At 40.1% G+C, this 23,309-nt stretch overlaps 1 protein-coding gene across 1 annotated transcript; it reads right to left on the bottom strand.

Moving 5' to 3' along the window:
- Positions 1–216: 216 nt before the first annotated feature.
- Positions 217–5,900, bottom strand: LOC135473964 (nucleoside diphosphate-linked moiety X motif 17-like). The gene is made up of 7 exons (XM_064753935.1): positions 5,792–5,900; positions 4,080–4,193; positions 3,623–3,806; positions 3,224–3,249; positions 2,867–2,968; positions 1,778–2,025; positions 217–902 (listed from the first exon to the last, which is right to left on the bottom strand). The coding sequence occupies exons 1-7, from the start codon at positions 5,876–5,878 to the stop codon at positions 755–757; spliced, it is 909 nt and encodes a 302-aa protein (XP_064610005.1). The 5' UTR covers positions 5,879–5,900; the 3' UTR covers positions 217–754.
- Positions 5,901–23,309: the final 17,409 nt, after the last annotated feature.

Here is a 23,309-nt window from a genome sequence, read left to right as displayed (position 1 = left end):
TGTAAGCACTACCCACATTCCACTAGCTAGCAGACGATGAGGTAAATCATATATGTAACAGTGGAATGTATACGGCAATGAACAAGCGTGGATGATAACCCCAGAAGTAAGGGTGATAACAGCAGGAATTTAAGTATAATAGATAAAACAGAACAAACTGAACAGCTCTTAGTTATATGAAAAAAGCGGATAATTTTATGTCGTTTTATTGCCCTTCCATAATTCTGTTCAACAATACTTTCGCTATTTCAGACACCTGTGCTTCGCTGGTCTTGGGTTGTTTTGGTGGTCATCGTGATGCGATTTTCCACACTTTTTTAGTACAAGGAGAAAAACGTTTTCGATAATGTAAAAAACAGAACCTCATTTTCATTGAATAAGCCGTCTCAGCTTTCCGGACCTGACCAATCAAATGTAGGATCGTGCGATTAATATCTCAAATCACTGAGTATTAAAGTGACTTGACCCTTCAATAGGATTCGTTAAATGTGTCCATTCGTTTATGGCTACTCAATCAGAGCGAACCCTGTCAGCAGATATGACAGCATGCGATATTGTTGTATATGCTGTGTTTTTTCCCGCCATTAGTTCACCAAACTATCCGCTTGATGCCATAGCATCAGGTAATGCGACATAACGTGGTACTTTACGAGACCAGTCACCGGAAACAAGCTGGTCGCCACTGCTGGAAAGGCTTTGTGACTGGGCCTTTCATTTGTTAAAACATTCTGAGCGCCTTTTTCTTGTACCCACCCTACGTCAATTTAAGCCATTCTTCTAAAACAAATTTCGTCCCAGTGCTAACCCGTTCTAAATCCACGGCATCCGAAGAAGTTTCTAATAAGGGTGCTGTAGGCAGATCAGTCAATATTTGTTCCTTGTCCTCGGTAATCAGAATAGCCCTGAAATAACAAACACGTGAACTAAGCTGAATGCCTGAATTCAACACAACTCCACAAACTAATAAACTAAATAATTCCTAGTTTTGCAGAATGTCATAACTCCTCCAAACCAATCATCAGCACACTCTAAGCCAATCATCAGCACACTCTAAGCCAATCATCAGCACACTCTAAGCCAATCATCAGCACACTCTTTGGAGTAACGGGGGTGAAAACAACCCGAATTCAACTTAGGTGAGGCATCGAAGAAATTCTTTCTGGAAATGTATATAGCCTTCGGATATGATATTTTATATAAACTTGAATCATTTCGCCCATTTAGCGCCATGTTATTTATCAACTACTGCTCTTTGCGAGGCGTCCGCTTCGGGAGCGGTAGATCCAGGATCAATCCTTGATCGAGTCACACCTAAGACTTTAAGAGAGGAAGTTGTAACTTCCTCGCTTGGCGTTCAGCATTAAGATGATAGTGCAACAACTGGTTGACCCGTATCACTATAATGGCTCGGGCGGGGCGGATTACTTGCCTTCGGTAAGTCGTCTCAGTGAAGCAGCACTAAATAAAAGAGCGGTGGAAATCCATCCTGCAACAAGGAGGCACATTACACGTACATGCACCCTAAAGATGTCTTCGTCGTCATATGACTGAAAAATTGTTGAGTACGACGTTAAACCCCAAGCACTCACTCACTCACTCACTCACTCTTTGCGAGGAATCACGGTGCTCGAAGCTATGAATAATAAACCAAATGAATATATGACACTGCAGATAAATTATTCAACTCTAAATGGCTCTTTGCCGACACCGAACACAAAGATTTAGGTAGTTACGAAAAGTTATTTTGAAATCAGATTTAAAAGAGAAAGTGGCTCACTTCATTTTCTCAGGGACAGTCTTATTCTTATTCTCCTTCCCATAAGGCTGATTTCCTCCGCTGGTGGAAGTTATAGCTTCGATCATCTGTCTATCCAGCCAAGCACTCGCGCCTACTTCCGCCGGATCTAGTGCTATTTGCTTCTGCAGTTCCTCTGACGTAATGGACGGCAACAGCTTGGCTAAAATGTACACCACAATGTGATGGCGCTTCGGCAGACCTAGGCTCAGTTTCGGCGGAAATGTGGACTGAAATTTAAAGAAAAAAAGTTTGAAAAAGAATTCAGTCAATACGTCAATCAGGCAGATATTTGTGGTGATTTATTCAAATGATAACTTACAGCGCCTTTCTCACCAAATAACACTCATGGCAAGATCCATGCACAAGAAATAACGTGAAAATCGATGTATTGGTCGTCGTGAAGCTGGGAAGGCTGTTTACGATATGAAGTATGGCATTAACACCATACACTCCCATTTATTAATAACTCTAAGTCCTGAAGGTTAAGACATGGTGAATGTGAGCATCCATTCAACACACATTACGGCTAGGCCGAGTGGACAGTCAGTAAACCTAGGCTCTCTGCATCATGGCTCATAATCTGCAATGTGGTCACATAGTTACCAAGCCTTAGAAACAATGGCGAATTTTTATTAAATTGAACTGAACTTGGAACCTGGGCGGAGAAAAATTTCTAGGAAACGTACTGGTCTCCATCCCTAGATAAATAAATAAAACAGTAGAAAGATATTCAAAGAGTTTTTAAGAAATGTTTTTTAACAAAGAAGATAGCCAGTTGTAATGGTGTTAAGTGCTCTATCATGTATTATCATAAAAGTTTTAACTTTTTGACGCGTTTACATAAAAACTTCGACCCAGACTGGAAGCATTTCCACTTCTCACCTGCTCGAAGCTACAATCGAAAGCTTTTCAGAAGGCGTTAGACGTAAAATAAATCGATGATAATGTGACAGTTTCACATGACAGTAATACGAGACAAATACATTGCAGTTAGTGTCGATTATCACTGCTTGGGATTCATACCATTAACAAATCATGTTGAGGTTCACAGACCAATCAGAGGCTTACCTCCCACAGAGCTAAGACTTGCAGGTGAGAATCCACACAATCTGATTGGTTCAGGGTGATCCCAGTTTCTTCCCGAAGTTCTCGTATCCCTGCCTCCACGATCTGTACGAAGCGAACCACAAGCTTCGATCATTGCATGTATACAGTTATGTCAGTTATAGTTCGCCATCTTTAAAAATAAACTCAACTAATTTGACATACATTCACTTTATCTCAGTGGTTGAGTTGAGTCGATCAAAAAGTTTCAGTATAACGTTTATACTCCATGTCCATATTCCGACAAGGACTATATCTATGAACATCGATACAGCCAAAAAAAAAAATAATCAATGCAATACAAGGAACAATGGATTTTACCGTTTCATTTTCTTCAATATGCCCACCTACGAAAGATAAGAATAAAAATAAAAATAAAAATGTCAGCAGTGAGATAACCCTAAGATTACAGGTAAATTTCCGATAATCAAATATACAGTTTAGGTGCTTTAAAAAGTGGTAACATTTATCAAAATAGATGTCTCTTACCAAGTATAGAAATATGGAACGTTTCAGTTTCTTTAACAAAAGCTTAGCATGAAATGTCTACAGCACGCCTTGTTTTCATAGGTCTTATGAACGAATAAGGTCTTATTCTCCATTGTCCAGCGTCACATAATATGCGTTCACCTTTAGTGAAATACTCTCACATTAAAAAGTTTGATTTCGTTATATCACTAAACAAGCATTTATGTAGATAGATAGAAGAATAGAACGGGCCTGGCGGAACCCATATTCCTGGAAATGTGCGCAAGTGGCTCGCTCTCCTAGTCAGTAAGATCTTGTTGTCCCCAGTCTGAAGAATGACAGCTGCTCCGGTGTCTACTCCTCTGTTGAGTATATCATCCGGAAGTCGTGTAATTTCTCTTTCAGTCAAATTACGAATGGGGCAGAAAGGCGGTCTCTTGAAAGTAGAAAACAAAAACGATTCTACAAATTTTTTGCTTTTAATTTAAAGGATGCTATATACATCGTAAATAGAGGCTCCCGTTCTGCGTAAATACCACACATGAATTCTATTTTTGGCATTATCAAGTACAACGAAGGGATAAGTTGTTATCTATAATCAAATTGTAATTGGAACCAACAGAGTTGCCCTAGTTATTCTACAATGCTGGTAAGGGCAAGAACTCCGACATTCTAGAATGTCGCAGATGTAAATTATTAACCTACTTACCCTAATTTTTACACGCGCCTTGCAGTCTCCATCACTAATTAGCAATTTATTGTCTTTGAGCTCTGCACTAAGCCAGCCTTCGTTGTCAGGGAAACCAAAATAATCCAACACACTCTGTGAATACAATAAATATTATGCAAAAGTGATGTGCTGTTGTCATAACATCAGTAAAAAAAAAAAGACTGAAAAACACTTTCATCTTTTGGTTGCCTTGGTGATGTCGTTGATGTGCTAATGTGTATGCTTGCATCTTACTGTGTAATTTTAAGTATCCAACTTCACATACAAACAACACTCGTTTTGAAATCTAACACAACAACTTCTGCAGTTTTCAACACAAACATGTGTTAAATAAATGTGAAGTACATATGTTTGTTACAAAAAAATAAAACACAAAATTGTGTTGAACCAAAATGAGGTAATTTATGCAATACAACCAAACCTTGTGCGTTTTGCAATAAGTATTGTGTACATCCGACTGAATTCTTTCAACACAAAACCTTGAATTAATTCCATACAAGACAGAGTTGTTTACATATGACGTTTTGGTGTTTGTGCAGAGATGAATAATCTAGAGTGCTGGGTTACAACTTTTGTTCGTCAATCTGCATACTGGCAGATAAGGCTATTTTGTTTATGTTAGGCTACAGCAATGTGGCAACAGGTCTCTATGGATTGACTACGGTTGATAAGAACAGCCCGAATCCCTGAAACACATCTTATTGCCTTGGCGCAAATCATTCCATGGAATGGAGTCGCCATGTAAACTAATATATGTATGAATTTGTGTGTATTTTGTTCATCATGAAGATACTATCATTTTCTAACAACTCGAACCAAAGAAGTACCCTAGGTGTCTCAATACCCTTGTTTACCGTGATTGTCTCTTCTTTTCAGTAGGCCTATGAAACTAACTAAAACACAAATTATGTACTTGTAAAATAAAATTTTCCGCCGCTTTTCCATCCTCTTTTCAAAGTGATCACGGCAATGATCAGAATTCCACATATTCAGTGTCCAAGATCACTAAAATAACTTGAACATGGCAGCATTTAAATTATACACATATATGTGTATCGTGAATAATCAAGCAATATGTATAATGGTCTCAGCTTGATCGTATAGTGCAAACACTTTTCTCCACAATATTAAACTCAGCTCCAGCTGTTTATATGACTTTCAGTACCGGTGGCGGCATATGTCTCAAAATCTCTATCGATATCCAGTCTATTCCAGGATCCAAGGAAGTTGTTAAAATAATGCTGGCGTCGTGAACAAGGATTGCAATGATGCCAGCATCTCGCCCCCGAGGGCATTCTGGCTCGTATGTACATCCATACAGCGCAATCTATTTCTGGCGGACAGGCAAAGGGAGATAACGCTGATGCTATTTCCTTTATCATGGTCAGTCCTATGTGGCGGAGAATGTCGAGCAGAAGTCTTTATACTGCAGCAGTCAGCTATCAACTACCTGTAACTAAGAGTAGTTTGTCTTTAATAAGATTCTTGTTTACCCACTATTTGCTTCTGTATTTGCTGGGATGCTCGCAAATTGTTTTTGAGGGGGAAACTAGCCAGAGAGAGCTTGTTCTGGGGGAGGCTCACCTAAAGATTAGGACTAACTACCGACCAGCCCTATACATGCTAGCGTGTGCACCGATACCGCTATTAAGCTTTCTCTGACCGGAGCCTGTCTAAGAACTGCAACTCACCCGTGTAAAATGAGCAGCTACTGGGTCATCATTGCTAGAAGACTTCCTCAAGTAGACAAGAGTCCGTTTACTGGCTTCGGCTGCCATTCTAAGTAATTTGGAGCCAAACTCCATTCGTCACTCTGGAGTAAGGGACATAACTCTGTTCACAATGTGTTGTTCTTAGCATTGTAGACTCACTTGTTTGTCAGTGCAACACGTCAAGTAATATCTAGTTACTGGATACAGAACAGCAACTCTGCGTTTTCATATGCTGATCGACGGAGAAAAACTGAGAGAAATCTAACGAAATTGAGCCGGTAACTTTTTTAGACACGGAACTTTGACTAAATATGAGGTAAGTAAATATCAGAAATTGTTGAAAGTGGACCTCACCGTTTAATTTAATTGAACTAGCCTACAGACTTTTCATAAAAAAAACGCTTATTTTCAATACAACTAGATATCTTGCGCCAGAAAAGAACAGCAACTCTGCGTTTTCATATGCTGATCGACGGAGAAAAACTGAGAGAAATCTAACGAAATTGAGCTGGTAACTTTTTTAGACACGGAACTTTGACTAAATATGAGGTAAGTAAATATCAGAAATTATTGAAAGTAGACCTCGCCGTTTAATTTAATTGAACTAGCCTACAGACTGTAATACTTTTATGTTACCGTCTTTTGACGTAAGAAACTATAAATAAATAAAGGACTCGAAACAGCGTCTCCTTTCAGACAGTCACTCTATTCCACTCGGGGCCTCCGTGGCTCAGTTGGTTAGCGCGCTAGCGCAGCGTAATGACCCAGGAGCCTCTCACCAATGCGGTCGCTGTGAGTTCAAGTCCAGCTCATGCTGGCTTTCTCTCTGGCCGTAAGTGGGAAGGTCTGCCAGCAACCTGCGGATGGTCGTGGGTTTCCCCCGGGCTCTGCTCGGTTTCCACCCACCATAATGCTGGTCGCCGTCGTATAAGTGAAATATTCTTGAGTACGGCGTAAAACACCAATCAAAAAAAAAAAAAAAAAAAAAATCTATTCCACTCGGTTCATCACCTTGAGCAGTCCCGCAGTAAGTTACTTGCGTATTATTATGCAATCGCAATGTTGCAACGTCATGAATATTAATATAGGGGAGCTGATCATGTGATGTAAACATACACATGTGCTATGATCTAAACAAATGCACGTGGCAAACTATGACAATATCACACAGACTTTTCATAAAAAAACGCTTGTTTTCAATACAACTAGATATCTAGCGCCACTTTAAATTTCATGGCTCAAGTCAAAGAATATCACATGTAGAGCTCAGAACTTGCCCTATTTAACTCCGTGAGGAAAATTTCAAATCAAACAAGTCAAGCCAATGTCCGCCATGTTTTGACTTATAACCGTCGTCAAAGAATAATACAAAGCAAAGCAAATTCTCAAGGAAAGGTCTCGTGAGAAGCAGAAATATTCTGACTGCCAGCGCGTATACTCAGGCCTATACCTTGCCGTAACTTTGCCTACTTTGATCTGTGCTATCTCAGTTATCCAACATATTAAAAATAATAAGTATGCCTTTTAACTTTTATATAGGATGGTTTATCTGTGTATATATATGTGCATTTGGTCTACTGTTGCCTTTCTTGTAAGAATTATGTTGAAGTAATAGACCAGGATACCGGGACATAGGATTGCAAACCAGTTTGGTGCAAACATATATATATATTCTACTTATGATATATGTTAGTAACTTACAGTACCCGTATTTGCAGGGATATATAGCAAAATATAAAATTAAAACATTTCAAAGACATTCAACTGAGACTGTCTTCTCTTTAATAAAATGTGTCTCGGTAAACCGAAGAGTAGGCCCACGTAACCCTATGTCAGTCAAGACACGAGTACGTTAAATTCGAGATCACACGCCTTTCTACGTGATTATACGGTACCCAGATGTAATCTCAGCGGAGGCAATAGGCACAAGTAGGCAGTGGAGTAAAGTAGTAAAACCGTTTATTTCGGGGAGGTAACTTTTTGTTACATCAATTTGTGACGGTTATCTCCCTTAGAACATTGGGATCTCGCGTCGTAACGCGGTGGTTCATAGCATGTAGATTACACAGGCGCCTTGATTTTCTCGACTATTTAGGAAGTAATTTCCGGTGTAGTAAAGTCCAGACTGATAAACACATCGGATTAATCCAGCATAACATGTAGCCTTCACATTTACTATAGCTGTAAATACAGAAAACGCCGTATCCCAGACGTGTTCTTAATGTTATCTTTAAGCTTGGGAGAAAAGAAAATTTCCCGTGTCTGTGAAACGATACTACTTGCAAACATACATTAACCCTGACTCTACAGGCACAGCAACAAGAGTTACAGTGCGAAAGACCTGTATTCTCATGTGTCGTTTTCACCGAAAAAGCTTATTTTTCGCGTGATTTCTTCAAATAAACGTAACGCCTGCATCCACTGTCACTGTTAGCTGTAGATAGTATTCGAACACTTACACAACTAAGAGAAATCCCACTGACAAGCAACCTTGTCTGAAAAATTTCTGAAAAGCTTTTTTTTTTATCCAAACCACCTCTGCACAGCTACTGCAAAATACCGCTTTTGTTCACAGAGAGGGCGCAGAAGATTCTACCACACATTTTGCAACTAGTTGTTTGCATCTACAATGAAACAAATATACCAGATGTACATATTGGCCTCGGAATCTTTCTTAATGTAACGATTTATTTTTCGTTCCCATGTTAATGGGCTATATAATAGATATGGCCTAGAGCTAAATCGATTAATTATACATGTGGTTACGGAGTGGGGTAACTCTCTCTCTGTTGGAGCAGCGCAGTTTCGAGAGTTACGGTGTGAATTAAACAGCTCCAGATTTGTCTGATTTAAGGTAAGGAACATTTACAGCGGTTCACACGCGCATTAAAACTTCCGTAGCATAAATCCACGTGAACCGTATTGTCTCTGTCAGTGTTAAAAACAGGCCGAACCAAAAAGCTTAGAAGATAATCACATCTGTTCATGAAAACTTATCACATTTTCCGAGTCGACCGGTCCCTATAGCACAGTTGGTAGAGCGTCCGCTTTGGGAGCGGTAGATCCAGGGTCAATCCTGGGTCGAGTCACACCTAAGGGCTTCAGAGAAGAAGTTGTAACTTCCTCGCTTAGTGAAGGGGATAGTGCAACGACTGGTTGACCCGTATCTGTATAATGACCCCGGGCGGAGCGTCTTACTTTCCTTCGGTAAGGCGTCCCAGTAAAGCAGCACTAGATAAAAGAGCGGTGGAAATCCGTCTCGCAACAAGGAGACACATTACATGCTCTCAAAGAATCTCTTCGTCGTTATATGACTGAAAACTTGTTAAGTACGACGTTAAACCCCAAGCACTCAGTCACTCATTTCCCGAGCCTATACCGTAGCAGATAGCGAGCCCGCCTCCATCGTGCTGCTTTAACAAGACTGTCATTACCTTTATCAGTCTGAATACAGGTAGATGTATGGCCGAGTTCAAGGACTATCGCCTTTGAATGGCATTTTGAGTGGCCTCATTGATCCTGTGACTGACACAAACAGTTCGACATGGCTGCCGTAGCATTGTAGTAACTGAAAATGACCTTTTTCGTCAATTTGTGTTATTACATGTATTCTTTTTGGTCAGGCCAACCAATTAACTAACCAATAGGCTAGTTAATTTGTAAGAATATTCGGTTGTCGTCGATATGTGTTAGGGACGTTTGAATGCGTGTGTGACCTAGAGTAAATTTTCCTGGACATAAAGCGGACACATTTGGGTCTGCTTCACCCCGTAACTCTCGCCACTGCTTTGGTCGAAAAGAGATTCCCCCACTCCGCTACTATAGTTTAATTATACGACTTAAGACCTCTTTAAAGTAAAAACCTATATATATATATATATATATATATATATATATATATATATATATGTATATATATATATATATATAATATACTCTTATACTCTACTCTTATAAATACAAAATTCCCTAAGTCAATCTGTGTCAGCAATTTACTCATACCAGTAGTAATTAGGGCGTTTGTTTATTTTGATTGGTGTTGAACGACGCACCTTAGAAGTGTTTATCTTATACGCCGGTGGCCAAGTTCAAGAGTGGAGGAAGTCGGGGAAAAAATCGCCCTTCGACTGGTACCTTGCAAACTTCACGTAAAGTGAGATCTGGACTCGAGCCATCGACCTCACGGGTCAAGGGATGTGGATCATTTGGAGCGAGTGCTAAGCTTTATGCGAATAATTTAACGACGTTGCCTAGTAGGCTTGTGAACAGGTTGTTAAATTTACAGCTCATGCATCGGCATTTGCAATGTTATCGGTCTATATAAAACTATATGTTTGTCCATAGTCCGCAGTACACCCTAGACACATTTTCACAAACTATAAAACTAAAGCCATGTTTGAACACTTCTTGTCGAAGAGTAAATATGAGGTAATTCAAAGATAGGTGTGGCACCATGCAACGAGGCTAAACAGACCTCATCCTGTATCTCAATGGAGTGCGAAGAAAATTACATTTTGAAAGCGGCAAAAAAAGCTTTGTGTTTATATCGTACAGAACTAACAGTCAGTAAATTGCAACGGCACTTTTGTCGTCTTCCTCACTACTTTGAACACCCCGTATAAAAATGACTTAGAGAGCCCTCCATGATCTGAATGACCCACATTAGAGAACAAATTCCCGCTGGTACTAATGCGTCGTAAGGTCGCAACTAGAACCCATTATCTACACACTGTCTCTATGGGAGAGGTGTTAGAATACAATATGTCGTCGTCACATCCACCATTAGCACAAATCTAGTCCATTAGCAACACACTCGCCGTGAAGAAACCTAATACACTACAGGTACTCTTATGTTTTTTAAAGATATAACATTTTTGCTAACCTCTATCAGGGCCAGTTTCACCAAGATTGCTGGTGCTTTTCTGTGAAAGTATTTACTAGCGTCAGAAGGATGAATAAATGTCTGCACGCAGCTAGTGCCAGAGGGAATGAATAAATGTGCACGAAGCTAGCGCCAGACGGATGAACAAATGTCTGTACTCAGCCAGCGCCAGACGGATGAACAAACGTCTGTACGCAGCTAGCGCCTGACGGATGAATAAATGCCTCTATGTTAAATAGCACTAGTGGGGTGAACGAATTCTGCCAAGAAGTAAATTTAAGCAAGATGGCCAGTCTCAAACACACACGAAATTCAACATGATGAAGGAATCTCTCCACGAAACCAGTTTCAGCAGGATGAACGGTTGTTAATTCAATCAATCATGAAGCCACTTTCAGCAAAGGGAAAAAAATCCAAGAAGCTACTTGCAGCTTCAGCACGATGAACAAATGACTCCATAGTTTTAGCATGATGAATTAATCTTCATAATGACAGTTTCAAGCCGGCAAAAAAAAAATTCATGTATGAACCTAGTTTCATTAGAAGAAGCGAACTTAACCATGAATCCAGTGATCGTCTTCATAAACCTAATTTAATCCGGATGAACAAACATCATCATGAACCCGGTTTCATCAGGATGAACGAGCGTCATCTTGAACCTGGTTTCATCAGGATGATCGAGCGTTGTCATGAACCTTGTATAATCAGGATGAATGAATGTCGTCAGTAACCCTGTTTCTTCAGGATGAGCGAACATTTTCACTCATACAAAGCTGAACGGGATGAAGGAATGTCTCCATGAAGACTGGATAAAGCTAGTTTCTTTTTTGGGAGGTAATGGTACTTGTTGCTAGGGGCCTTCGTGGCTCAGTTGGTTAGCGCGCTAGTGCAGCGTAATGACCCAGGAGCCTCTCACCAATGCGGTCGCTGTGAATTCAAGTCCAGATGCTGGCTTCCTCTCCGGCCGTACGTGGGAAGGTTTGCCAGCAACGTACGGATGGTCGTGGGTTTCTCCCGGGCTCTACCCGGTTTCCATCCACCATAATGAGGGCCGTGGTCGTATAAGTGAAATACTCTTGAGTAGGGCATAAAACACCAATCACATAAATAAATAAATAAATACTTGTTGCTACCTCGTTTGGCACTAAGCAGTTAGAGGTTAGAGAAATGAAACAGGGCTGGTTGGCCAGGTTTTAGTATAATGTGACTTGGCAGGGTGTAAAGTCTGGTGTCTCCGGCATGATACTTCAGTAGCGGCAACACTCTGGCGGCATGGAATCGCCCTGCCACAAAAAGACACAATATAACCTCAAAATCTTGGCCGTCGGCGCGCCTTTGTTGTAAACGCCGATGAGGTCCGGGGTGAAGGCACGGCATGGTGGACACTGCAAAGGAGAAACTTCTCTGATACATCCCGTCTGAATTACGTACAACTAAAGTATCACACAAATGACAATACACAGGAAGCTTAGAGGTGTAAGGCAGGGACTATGAGGGGAATGACCCGGGAGCCTCTCACCAATGCGGTCGCTGTGAGTTCAAGTCCAGCTCATGCTGGCTTCCTCTCCGACCGTACATGGGAAAGTCTGGCAGCAACGTACGGATGGTCGTGGGTTTCTACCGGGCTCTACCCGGTTTCCATCCACCATAATGCTGCCCGCCGTCGTATAAGTGAAATACTCTTGAGTAGGGCATACAACACCAATCAAATAAATAAATAAGTAAATAAATACTTGTTTGGCACTAAGCAGTGAGAGGTTAGAAAATGGAAACAGGACTGGTTGGCCAGGTTTCAGTATAATGTGACTTGGCAGGGTGTAATGTCTGGTGTCTTCGGCATGATACTTCAGTAGCGGCACCACTCTGGCGGCATGGAATCGCCCTGCCACAAAAAGACACAGTATATATGAACAAACTCCTAATGACTCCTCGTTGTCACATGAATGGAAAAATTAAGTACGACGTTAAACCGCAGGCATTCGTTGTATCATCTATTTTTTTTCTTTTCTGAGCGCAATGAACACATTCTTCTCTAGCTAGTTTTAGCAGGAGAAGCGAAAGTCCCAATGATTTTATTTTCACCCCGATGGATGAATATCTAGCACGGTTTTATCGGCGGTTGGATTTATTTGCTGCATGCTCCATGGCTTCATTGATGATGTTATGCTGCCATTGGTTTCATTAACTAATGAATTGTGTCAGCTGATTCATCCCCAGATGTTGTGATTGGTTGAGATGGATTGTTCACGGTGGTGATTGGTTAAGATGTATTGTTCACAGTGGTAATATGACTGACATAAACTATTGATTGGGCATTCTATAATACAGGGTGGTCATTGATTGGGCATCCTGTATTACAGGATGGTCTTTGATGGGGCATTACCTATTACAGGATGGGCATTTATTGGGCATACTATATTGCAGGGTGCTCATTGATTTCCCGATAACGCTTGTTAAAAATTAACTTTGACACCCGTTTAAAGAAAGTCTTTACTTTACTTGCTGAGCGTACATCATCCCCGAGTGGTTAAGAAATATTCAATAATATAGCTATAATGCTGGCCCTATGTATGGATGGATGGATGGATGGATGGATGTATGGATAGATGGATGGATGTATGTATGGATGGATGGATGGATGGATGGATGTGTGTATGTTTATTTATTTATTTATTTGATTGGTGTTTTACGCCGTACTCAAGAATATTTCACTTATATGACGGCGGCAAGCATTATGGTGGGTGGAAACCGGGCAGAGCCCGGTGGAAACCCACGACCATCCACAGGTTGCTGAAAGACCTTCCCACGTACGGCCGGAGAGGAAGCCAGCATAAGCTAGACTTGAACTCACAGCGACCGCATTGGTGAGAGACTCCTGGGTCATTACGCTGCACTAGCTCGCTAACCAACTGAGCCACGGAGGCCCCCCTGTATGTATGTATGTATGTATACATGGATGGACGCATGCATGCATGCATGGGGTATGTATCAATCTTTCATTAAAACATTATGCTGACACCGGGCAAACTGGTACTGTTTTCTTGCTCTAACCTCTCAGTGTTCAACAAGTACTACTCTTTGGTATGATCCTACCCAGGTGTGATCCAAGAACTGCCGACTTCGCGGTGGACGCGGTGACTATTAGGCCACCGAAACGGTCTGCTTGCCCTAGGAAGTTCGTTGCGGATTCATAATGGTAAAGACTTTGTTCGGTGTATTAACATCATGTAGTAACATTCACTTAACTTGTTCACATGAATTGTTCACTTGTTCACATGAATTGTTCACTGGTTCACATCAATTGTACACTTGTCTTACTCACATGAATTGTTCACTTAACTCGTTGACATGAATTGTTCACTTGACTTGCTCACATATGTTCACTTGACTTGTTCACATGAATTGTTCAGTTACTGGATATTAGTTGATTAAAAAACCTCACTTGGCTAGTACTCAGATGAAAGACTCTAGTGCGACACTAGTCAAGACTTTGGATTTATTTGTGGTGTATACCGCCTTGTTGCCCACATAGTCAGCGTCGGACTGACACATTGCTGATTCATGTGTTGAGTTGGTTGGACACTACTTTCGGACAGTGGGACACAACTTTTGGAGGGGCGGGAGGGGGTCCCCGACATGTGCTTGGATGTAGTGATCGTTCTGATTGGTTGATTTGGAGGGTAAGGTTTGTTGTCCGCCATCTTTCATTAAACAAGTGATGCAGCTGAACTAATTTTGTTCCGTCCATTCATCTTTCAGCATAACATTGTGCCGACCATAGAACTGCAACAAAAGTGGTTAGGCAACATTTCGTTTAATGATGTTGTTTTTAGTCGTTATTACTTCTCGTGTACTTACAGCTTGAAACTTTTTTTTCTTTCGCTTTAGTGTTAATTTTATAAATTGGTTTCATATCTGGCTAGTTGTGGTCATGACAGTCAACTTGGATATTGCGTGGAAGACGTTGTATGCATTGACTACCGACTTAGTCGCAAATTTCCCCGATTTTGCTGATTTGTCGCACTTTGCTGCTTCGCACATGCACATTCATACCAACTACGATTACTGACTGGATTTCGAAAGGCGAAGAAAATTGCGAATGAATATGATGAAATCAAAAGAACAATTCCCAAATATGAGTTATTAAAATGATTTCGTGTCATTAAAATCAGACAATACCCCCAAATACAGTATTTTTATTCAGCTGGTACGGTATGGAGACAATATGTAAAATTATTATACTAGACAGAATGAATCAGTCTGCTTTCATTGTCGGCGAGAATATAATCGACAATTTGTCTAGACAGACCACAGTGTATCGAATGTAATAAAATGCTGAGGTATGTAGTAATAAATGATTATTTCTCCCCGAAGGATTCAAAGCGGAAAAGCCATCCAGTCTGGAGACAAGGGCCATCTGGGAATAACCCAGATTATCTCCCCGTTTCTGTCCATTTGTAGTGATTGAGTAAAGACCCCTTGTTATGATTACCGATTATATATAGCGATTTAGTTATATCTGACTGTCTCATTGATGATGCAGATTACTGTAAAATATACATCCATCAAGAATGGTGGGTAAAACATATTTGTACAACGTAGCTATGTATCACCACCTCACTTTCCCTATCCCAACCCTCAACCCAGTTTGTAAGCTCTGTACTGTTTAGTCTGGTCAAAAGCTTGAGTCCTTGGGGTGAGGAAGGTGAGAGTTTGTTTTTTTTTTTGTTTTTGGGGGGCGGGGGGGGGAGATGGACTGTTAACTTTGTAAATGCATAATATTGATATTTTACGGTTGAAATACTATTCTGGACACTACCACAATGCTAGAGAATAGGCTGTGCTTAAGTCTTTTAGTGGGCAACACCTTTGGAAGTATCCCTATCACAAGAAAAACAGCTAAAAGTCTGAGCCACTATCATGAAAAAAAAAATTGCTGAAGGGCGTCATACGCCTTGGGGAGTAGAGCGATGTGGAAGTATACTTCCTGTCGTGTACTGTTATTATGAACAGAAAAGAACACTGATAAAGTGGGAAAACATTTCAAATTGTAGATAAACTTAATAGTGGAAAATTGTACTGTAGGTGAAAAAAGCACTTTTTTCCAACTTGAAACAATTTTTTTTAGTTCAGACAACCAGTTAGGAAGTAACGTTAGTAGATAGCGTGCTAGCGCAGCATAACAATCCACGAACCTCCCAGCAGTGCAATCGCTGTGAGTTGAAGTCCAATATGATATGATCCGGTCGTGTACGTGGGAAGGTCTGCCATGAAACTGCGATGGTTGTGAGCTCTTTCCGGTTTCCTCCCACCGTAACGCTGACCGCAGTCGTAAAAGTGAAATATTCTTGAGTATAGAATAAAACACCAGTCAAGTAATAAATAAGCGTTCATCCTAACTGTATCTTTGTTTAAAAAAAAAACGGAAAAAACTTTAATTGTTATAACTAGAGTTTTGTCACTCTTGTGGTCAGGTTGAAGCTCAGCTGGTCGTGTCACTTGATTTAAAATGATGTGCAACCCCTCTGAGGGACTTTGAGGAGTGAGTAACCCAGAGTGGCTGTAAACTTCCGGTTATCATTATGGACAATATCAGGCGGCAGAAAACAGATCATATCATATTCTGGGCAATATTTGTTGACAAAACCAAACGAAGCAGGACAATGTGACATCATCTACCTGGCACTTTCTCCCTAATTGTTAATTGTGAAGCAGCGGTAGTCAAATGTCAATGAAAACGACAAACATTCAAATGACAAACTGTATCTCAGGAATTATTTTTACGACTTGACTCAACCAATAAGTTTTTCAGTCCATCCTGTTCCCGAAAGCGATACTCTTTTGAAAGCGCTGGTGGGAATAAGCCTTAACTATACATAAAAGATCGATAATAATCTTCAGGAATATTAGAGGATATATTTATAACACGTGTATTCAGGCATGTTGAAGTTTTGTAAAATGGAAAGGGTGCCTTCAGCTGTAAAATGTAGAGGGGCCCCTTGAGTTGTAAACCGTAATACTGCACACAGGACAGGTTAGAATTCATTTATTTATTTCTTGGTTGTTTAACGTGATGCCCAAGAATTTTTCACCTGTACGATGACGTCAGTTTTATGGGTGCTAAGAAACCGGAATACTCGATAGAAGTTACTGACGAACTTTCCAACCTGTTATGTACAAAATGCACGTAATACTGGGGGAAGATAAGCGGTCTGCAGTGAATAGTAGATTGTGTAAATGGTCACGTGGCGGTTGTCTATCGCTTATTATCACCAAGAGCACATTCAAAAAATAAGCCTCTTAAACTTAACAGACAGTTTGCTGTCTGAGTGAGTCTAGAATGTAGTCTGTTGTTATAACACAATATTGTGTCACATTCAACATAATATTGTGTTACTCGAATAGAATCGTTATGTTGAATTAATATAATATGTGTGTTATATTTAACAGAGTAATCTGCTGAAATAACAGAATAAACAATAGCATCACTTAGTTAATAGATTTTGTGTTAAATGTTAACACAAACAGAGTCGTTCAGATCATTCGATGATATATAAACAGCACTTTGTAGGCTCAACCACGAATGTGACACGAAGATATTGTTAACGTTGTATATGTTGTAAACAAGCTACAGACATTGATTTTAGGATTATACATCAAACATATATATCAACCACTTGTGCAGGCCTGTATTCGGCTCCAGGATAAGCTTCTGATGAATAGGCTCAAAACACCAAAAGCAGGATAATCATTAGGGCCTCACTTATATTATGTTTATATATGAAACACTTGTGCAGACCTGTATTCAGCTTCAGGATAAGCTTCTGATGAATAGGCTCAAAACACCAAAAGCGGGATAATCATTAGGGCCTCACTTATATTATGTTTATATATGAAACACTTGTACAGGCCTGTATTCGGCTCCAGGATAAGCTTCTGATGAATAGGTTCAAAACACCAAAAGCAGAATAATCATTAGGGCCTCACTTATATTATGTTTATATATGAAACACTTGTGCAGGCCTGTATTCGGCTCCAGGATAAGCTTCTGATGAAAAGGCTCAAAACACCAAAAGCAGAATAATCATTAGGGCCTCACTTATATTATGTTTATATATCAAACACTTGTGTAGGCCTGTATTCGGCTCCACGATAAGCTTCTGCTGAATAGGCTCAAAGCACCAAAGCGGAATAATCATTAGGGCCTCACTTATATTATGTTTATATATGAAACACTTGTGCAGACCTGTATTCAGCTCCAGGATAAGCTTCTGATGAATAGGCTCAAAACACCAAAAGCGGGATAATCATTAGGGCCTCACTTATATTATGTTTATATATGAAACACTTGTGCAGACCTGTATTTGGCTCCAGGATAAGCTTCTGATGAATAGGCTCAAAACACCAAAAGCGGGATAATCATTAGGGCCTCACTTATATTATGTTTATATATGAAACACTTGTGCAGACCTGTATTCGGCTCCAGGATAAGCTTCTGATGAATAGGCTCAAAACACCAAAAGCGGGATAATCATTAGGGCCTCACTTATATTATGTTTATATATGAAACACTTGTACAGGCCTGTATTCGGCTCCAAGATAAGCTTCTGTTGAATAGGCTCAAAACACCAAAGCGGAATATGATCATTTGGGCCTCACTTATATGCACAATGTTCAAGTCATACAACAAAGCTATATATGTCTGCAAGACTTTTGGTAACTATTGCGTTAGTGATACAGAGTAATGTACAAAATGCAGTAAACGGACGCACCCTTTTATTTTGTCGCCATTTAGCCGGCAATATCTGTACCTCTTCAACGACCGCATAGAATTGACACACACAAAAACGTGGGCATAAGGTGATAAAATGGCTGTGGGTAAAACCGAGGCGATAACCTGGCTATACAGATAATCCCAGTGGGAATATAAACTGGTCGTTTTCCATTAGGTTTAACACTTGCCTGGCCACTTAGCCTCACGTCCCCAAGGAGGTTACTCGAGATTGAATATTGCCTGAAGGGGTTTCTCGCAAATAGGCTTCGGTAATTTTCCCTTATTTTATCTTTCATTGGTCGGATAATATTCCCGACAACTTTTAATAATCTCAGGACTCTAAAATAGGATCTATCATTAACTTAGATGGCCTAGTTATGCTGTGTGGAAATTGTTCATATGTTGTGAAGCAAAGACTGTCTCTAGAAAAAAAAAACATTCACTCGCTATTACATGTAATTTGTGTGTAACCATATATCCACATGGCCTCCAGAACTTGGACACATATTGTCTTCAATAACACAAAATATAATAGCACATCAGTTTTTAACTAATCCAATTATTTTAAGTTTGTGGAAATGCCATTGTATTATTATATATCCGGTATTTTTTTACGAATGTCTACGCAATGTCTATTAGGAGTTTTCACTGGCAGGCATTAGGTTTCGATGTATTACGTTGATGGATCTTTTTCACTTCCCTCGAGGTATGTACACAAAGAAGGCCCCATCGGATAAAGTGAGGGCTTTGTTAAATTGAAAATTTTAATGGTTATCCAAGTCATATATATTTATTGCCTTTCTCAAACTGCCAACGTTACATGTAGCTATGTAATGCTTTAACCGCTTATGTGTGGCCATTTGCCAACAACTACAGTGTCGTCGCTGATCTAAAGTTTCTGTCTCCATTATGTAGTCTTTTATGTAGTAAAAGTCCAATAATGTTTTAAATTTTTAATGTTTTATTCGCAGAGAGGTATATTCTCGGATCAGAAACATGCGATATTCTCTCCATCGGTGATTGTTCATTGAAATATTTGAATGAAATTGTAACTATTCTCAAAGTCACATATCCTGATAGCCATCAGCGGCGTGGGCAATCTGTCATCTTTCAAACTATCATAGCTACTGCTGGACTGTGTAAGCCCAGACAGTTCCTATCTCCACCTAAACATATAGTATATGGAACTTAAAATATTGCTCTTGTTACTTAATTATCACAGTCTGTATCTTTATATAACTGTGACGGTTTCATATTTACGGTTTTACAGTTGTGGTATGAATAATCTTCCATACAACAATCACGCAAACATCTCCCCAAAGGCCAGTACATCCCATTTAAGCTGGGTTCGATGAAGAACGATTGTGCATTTCTCTGCGATTCTGCGGCCTGCATCGCGTGTCCAGCCTGTCTGTTATATGGCATTTCTCCACCAGGCACCTGACCCGGCTAATGGTTGCAGGACAATGTGTCTCACTGACATGGCCGCTGTTCGCGCCTGAGCGATCAGGGATAGCCGTCTGGAAGAGCCGGAAGGGTGGGCTGTGTGCTACAAAAAGTGGTGTATATCACAACATGAGTGTTTATTACTTACCTTGTTTTAATTGCCGTTATGCCCAAGGCCACGTTCAATATCCTTGGGCGCGAGGTGGAGCCGGGATGGAATTGCTGTTTACACACTGGTGTCAGTCTGGCGTAATGACCCAATTAATCTATTCAGCTAATTTAGGCAATGGGTATAGAACAATAACCAGGTCATACGTATAGGTATTGGGTAACACGTATGTATATTACTTTACTAAAAAAAAACGAACTATATTGCCTTTATACTTGCTATTACTTTTTTTATATATATTTATCAGGTAGTTTCTTAATTAACTTATTTTTTGTACTGAAAACAAAAATCACACGCTTAATTAAACGACTTGCTCCATTATGAGGACACGCAACACATGAACAGTCCCATTTCCTGGATGTTCCAGATGGTCGCTTTTAAAGGCAACTACTTCTTTCACAACGCTTACCATTTGCACAAAAAAAAACTGTCAGCAGGAGTTTGATTGTTCCTAATGATAGATATGCCTCTTCCTCATATGTGTCATACATACTTTTCTCTCATTTCCCATCACTTTGGCCAGCCTCAGTGTATTTATTTCTTGAAGGAATTGAGTATTTTTCTCAGTAATGATAACATCGGACCTCTCACTATCCATTACCGCTGTCTGAGTTTCTCTGCTATGTGCGTAAGCTAAGTAGTTCGAAATTCTGTATATTCTTGTAAATGGCTATATACCATGAATTAGATGTCAACGACTATGCCATTGAAGATGATTTCAAATTTTTTTTTCTAGTATGATTTTTCGGCATTGCACACTATCCTGAAATGAATTCTGCACTTCGTTTCTATCTTTAGATTTCCACAATTAACATTAGAAATTTAGTTTCCTGTCAATAGACCCCGCGTGGCATAATGCCCTTAAAAATCCATAAAAACTACTGGCCTGTTCTATTTATTATAACAACTGCCGTTAGCAGTTCTTTTTTCCTTTCACTATTCAATCTAAAAAAATGTAATGAAGTTGGATTTTCATTATCCTAGCAGAGATACAAGTAATTTTTGTGTAATTATTTCCTCATGTTACATTCCTTAAGGCTGAATTTCAAAAAGCTGGAGGAGAAATATCATATGCAGTGCTCCACTCCCCTTATTTTGCCTCAAAATGTCTCGCGGAAAACTAAAAGCATAGAACCCCAGCTATTCGAGATTGAGAGATCCCACACGCTGACGAGCCAACCTTTTCAGGACTATTTTGAATTTTCAGACGAACCATTTTCCGTTCTAGCCGTTTTACTGATTTCTCTACAGCGGGCCGGTGAATCCTGGCCAAGTTTCATAACAGCTAATTCGATCGTTTTCTGGAGGCGGGATAAGTGCATAACCCATTGATTTTGACGCAAACAAAGCCGAATTAACTCCCAGAATGAGTGTAACAAATCCATGTAATTTACGATGTATTGATGTGCACAGACGGGCAGAGCGATGTGACTCTTTGGCGCTTCCATAGCTAAGCACAGTTCGATTACCATTTACAGTCTTCTAATTCACATCACTTGTAATACTCGTAATGGATGTTGCGCAATAAAGAGACCTTAAATTGCATATTGACGATTATTAGGGCTCGCCATGCTGTCGCAAATGCCATCGAAAAAGTGTACTATTTTCTATAATTGGAAATATCGTATCATGTTTTGACGCGTTAAACACTCACAAATGTTTTTGTATAACTCAAATATATTGTTAATATGGAACTTCAATTTGGAGCACAAACAATCGAACTTAGCAGTATACATTTCCCATAAAGCCAATGGTATAGTACGATTTAATTCCCGTCGTAATACTGGTTTTGCATTCGGGTTTGTAGGCATCCAGAGAATGACTACATTGAGAATTAAAATGGTTTCAAACATAAAAATTCTGTGAAATTGTTAATTACCATGGAGACGTGGTCCTCAGAGAATAAACCGAAGTGTTCAGGGCTTGATGCTATGGTGCCAGTCATTATTCCCGATGGAGAGTTCGATTATCGGAATGTTACACAATAGCTTCATGATAATGAACAATTCTCTTTTCGCAGCAAGCAATGAATATGCAGATGCGTATAAGATTGATGACGAAGATCATTGCTTTTGCCAGCAATTGATCAGCACATCCATCTATCATCAAATACAACAGTAAAGCAGTCAAGCCTAATTATCCGTAAGAATTGCGTAACGACAAGGCTCCCGCAATATGACTACAAATGTACAGTACTATGCTACAATATAAATACACACAGCTTTAAAGGTGCATAACTTCTGCAATAGGTGTCACCAGTGAATCTTGGTGGTATGTGGGGGTTGGTAATTGTTAGAGATGCCTAACAACTTACATATTTGATTTCAACCCCATACTCAAAATTGTTTCGCTGATATGAAGGTAGCTGTGTTTTAGAGTGGAGGATTGCACGCTGTAGGAACCTTCCAAACCCCATCCGCCGCATAATCGACAGGTGGATTCGAACCCGCACAATCATTGGCAAGGGACTTCTCGACCGATATGATGGCAACAGTTAGTCGAATTATTCAGCTCTGGTCAAAGATAGTATCAAGTTTACCTCTATAGCTCGGCATTCATTAGAGCGTAATATTCCATCTCAACTCAGCCCGACTTTTGCTGCGACCCGTTGAGTTGAGTTGGGTCTCAAGTTCTCGTTTATGCCGACCTTATAATATAACCATACGGGAATTTCTCTTTAGACGCTGTGCATGACAACAAAGTATCTGGCTGACAACCTCTCACATTTGGCATGTTTCAGCAGGGTGATTTTCCTACTTTACCCTCGGCACCATTACGACAGCCAGGTGGTTAGAGCGGTCGCCTCAGATGTCGGCGGACCAACCTCTGTTACATTTTCGACAACAAAATTTAAAATGGTACATGTAATTTTGGTATTTCATAGCTCGGTCCTCACCGTAGGACAATAAACCGAGTACCTGTCAATCAGGTGTCGGGAAAACTGTGAATGGATGGTGCGTCATGGCTGGTGTATTTAACATGGAGTTCCAATGAGACAGCATTAGGAATGGTCCACTACAAGGAATCTACATACCTTGTGACAGGTGCCAGCCTTGGTGTCGGAAGCTCAACTCAAGTCAAGCATTACACGCCATGATAGCCCAGAAGGTGTCTTAGACTTACATCACATGGAGTCCTAACTTAAAAATGTTTTTACTTTAATCTTAATGTCATTAAAGACTTACAGTATAGAGAGTAAAATCCGAGCAGCGACGACAGTCTGATA

This window comes from Liolophura sinensis, chromosome 8, assembly GCF_032854445.1.
Source record: "Liolophura sinensis isolate JHLJ2023 chromosome 8, CUHK_Ljap_v2, whole genome shotgun sequence".
In the NCBI taxonomy this organism is placed as follows: Eukaryota; Metazoa; Mollusca; class Polyplacophora; order Chitonida; family Chitonidae; genus Liolophura; species Liolophura sinensis.
Note: the sequence above shows the minus strand (reverse complement) of the source record. Positions and strands in the feature narration are given on the sequence as shown.

Bases quoted from the DNA above. Each gene is read 5' to 3' on its own strand.
- LOC135473964 (XM_064753935.1), bottom strand. From the start codon at position 5,878: ATGGCAGCCGAAGCCAGTAAACGGACTCTTGTCTACTTGAGGAAGTCT. The intron at 2,026-2,866 runs GTAAGCCTCTGA...TTTAAATTTCAG, and splicing joins AAGTCTTAGCTCTGTGGGAG to TCCACATTTCCGCCGAAACT. The intron at 903-1,777 runs GTGAGCCACTTT...TTGTTATTTCAG, and splicing joins ACTGTCCCTGAGAAAATGAA to GGCTATTCTGATTACCGAGG.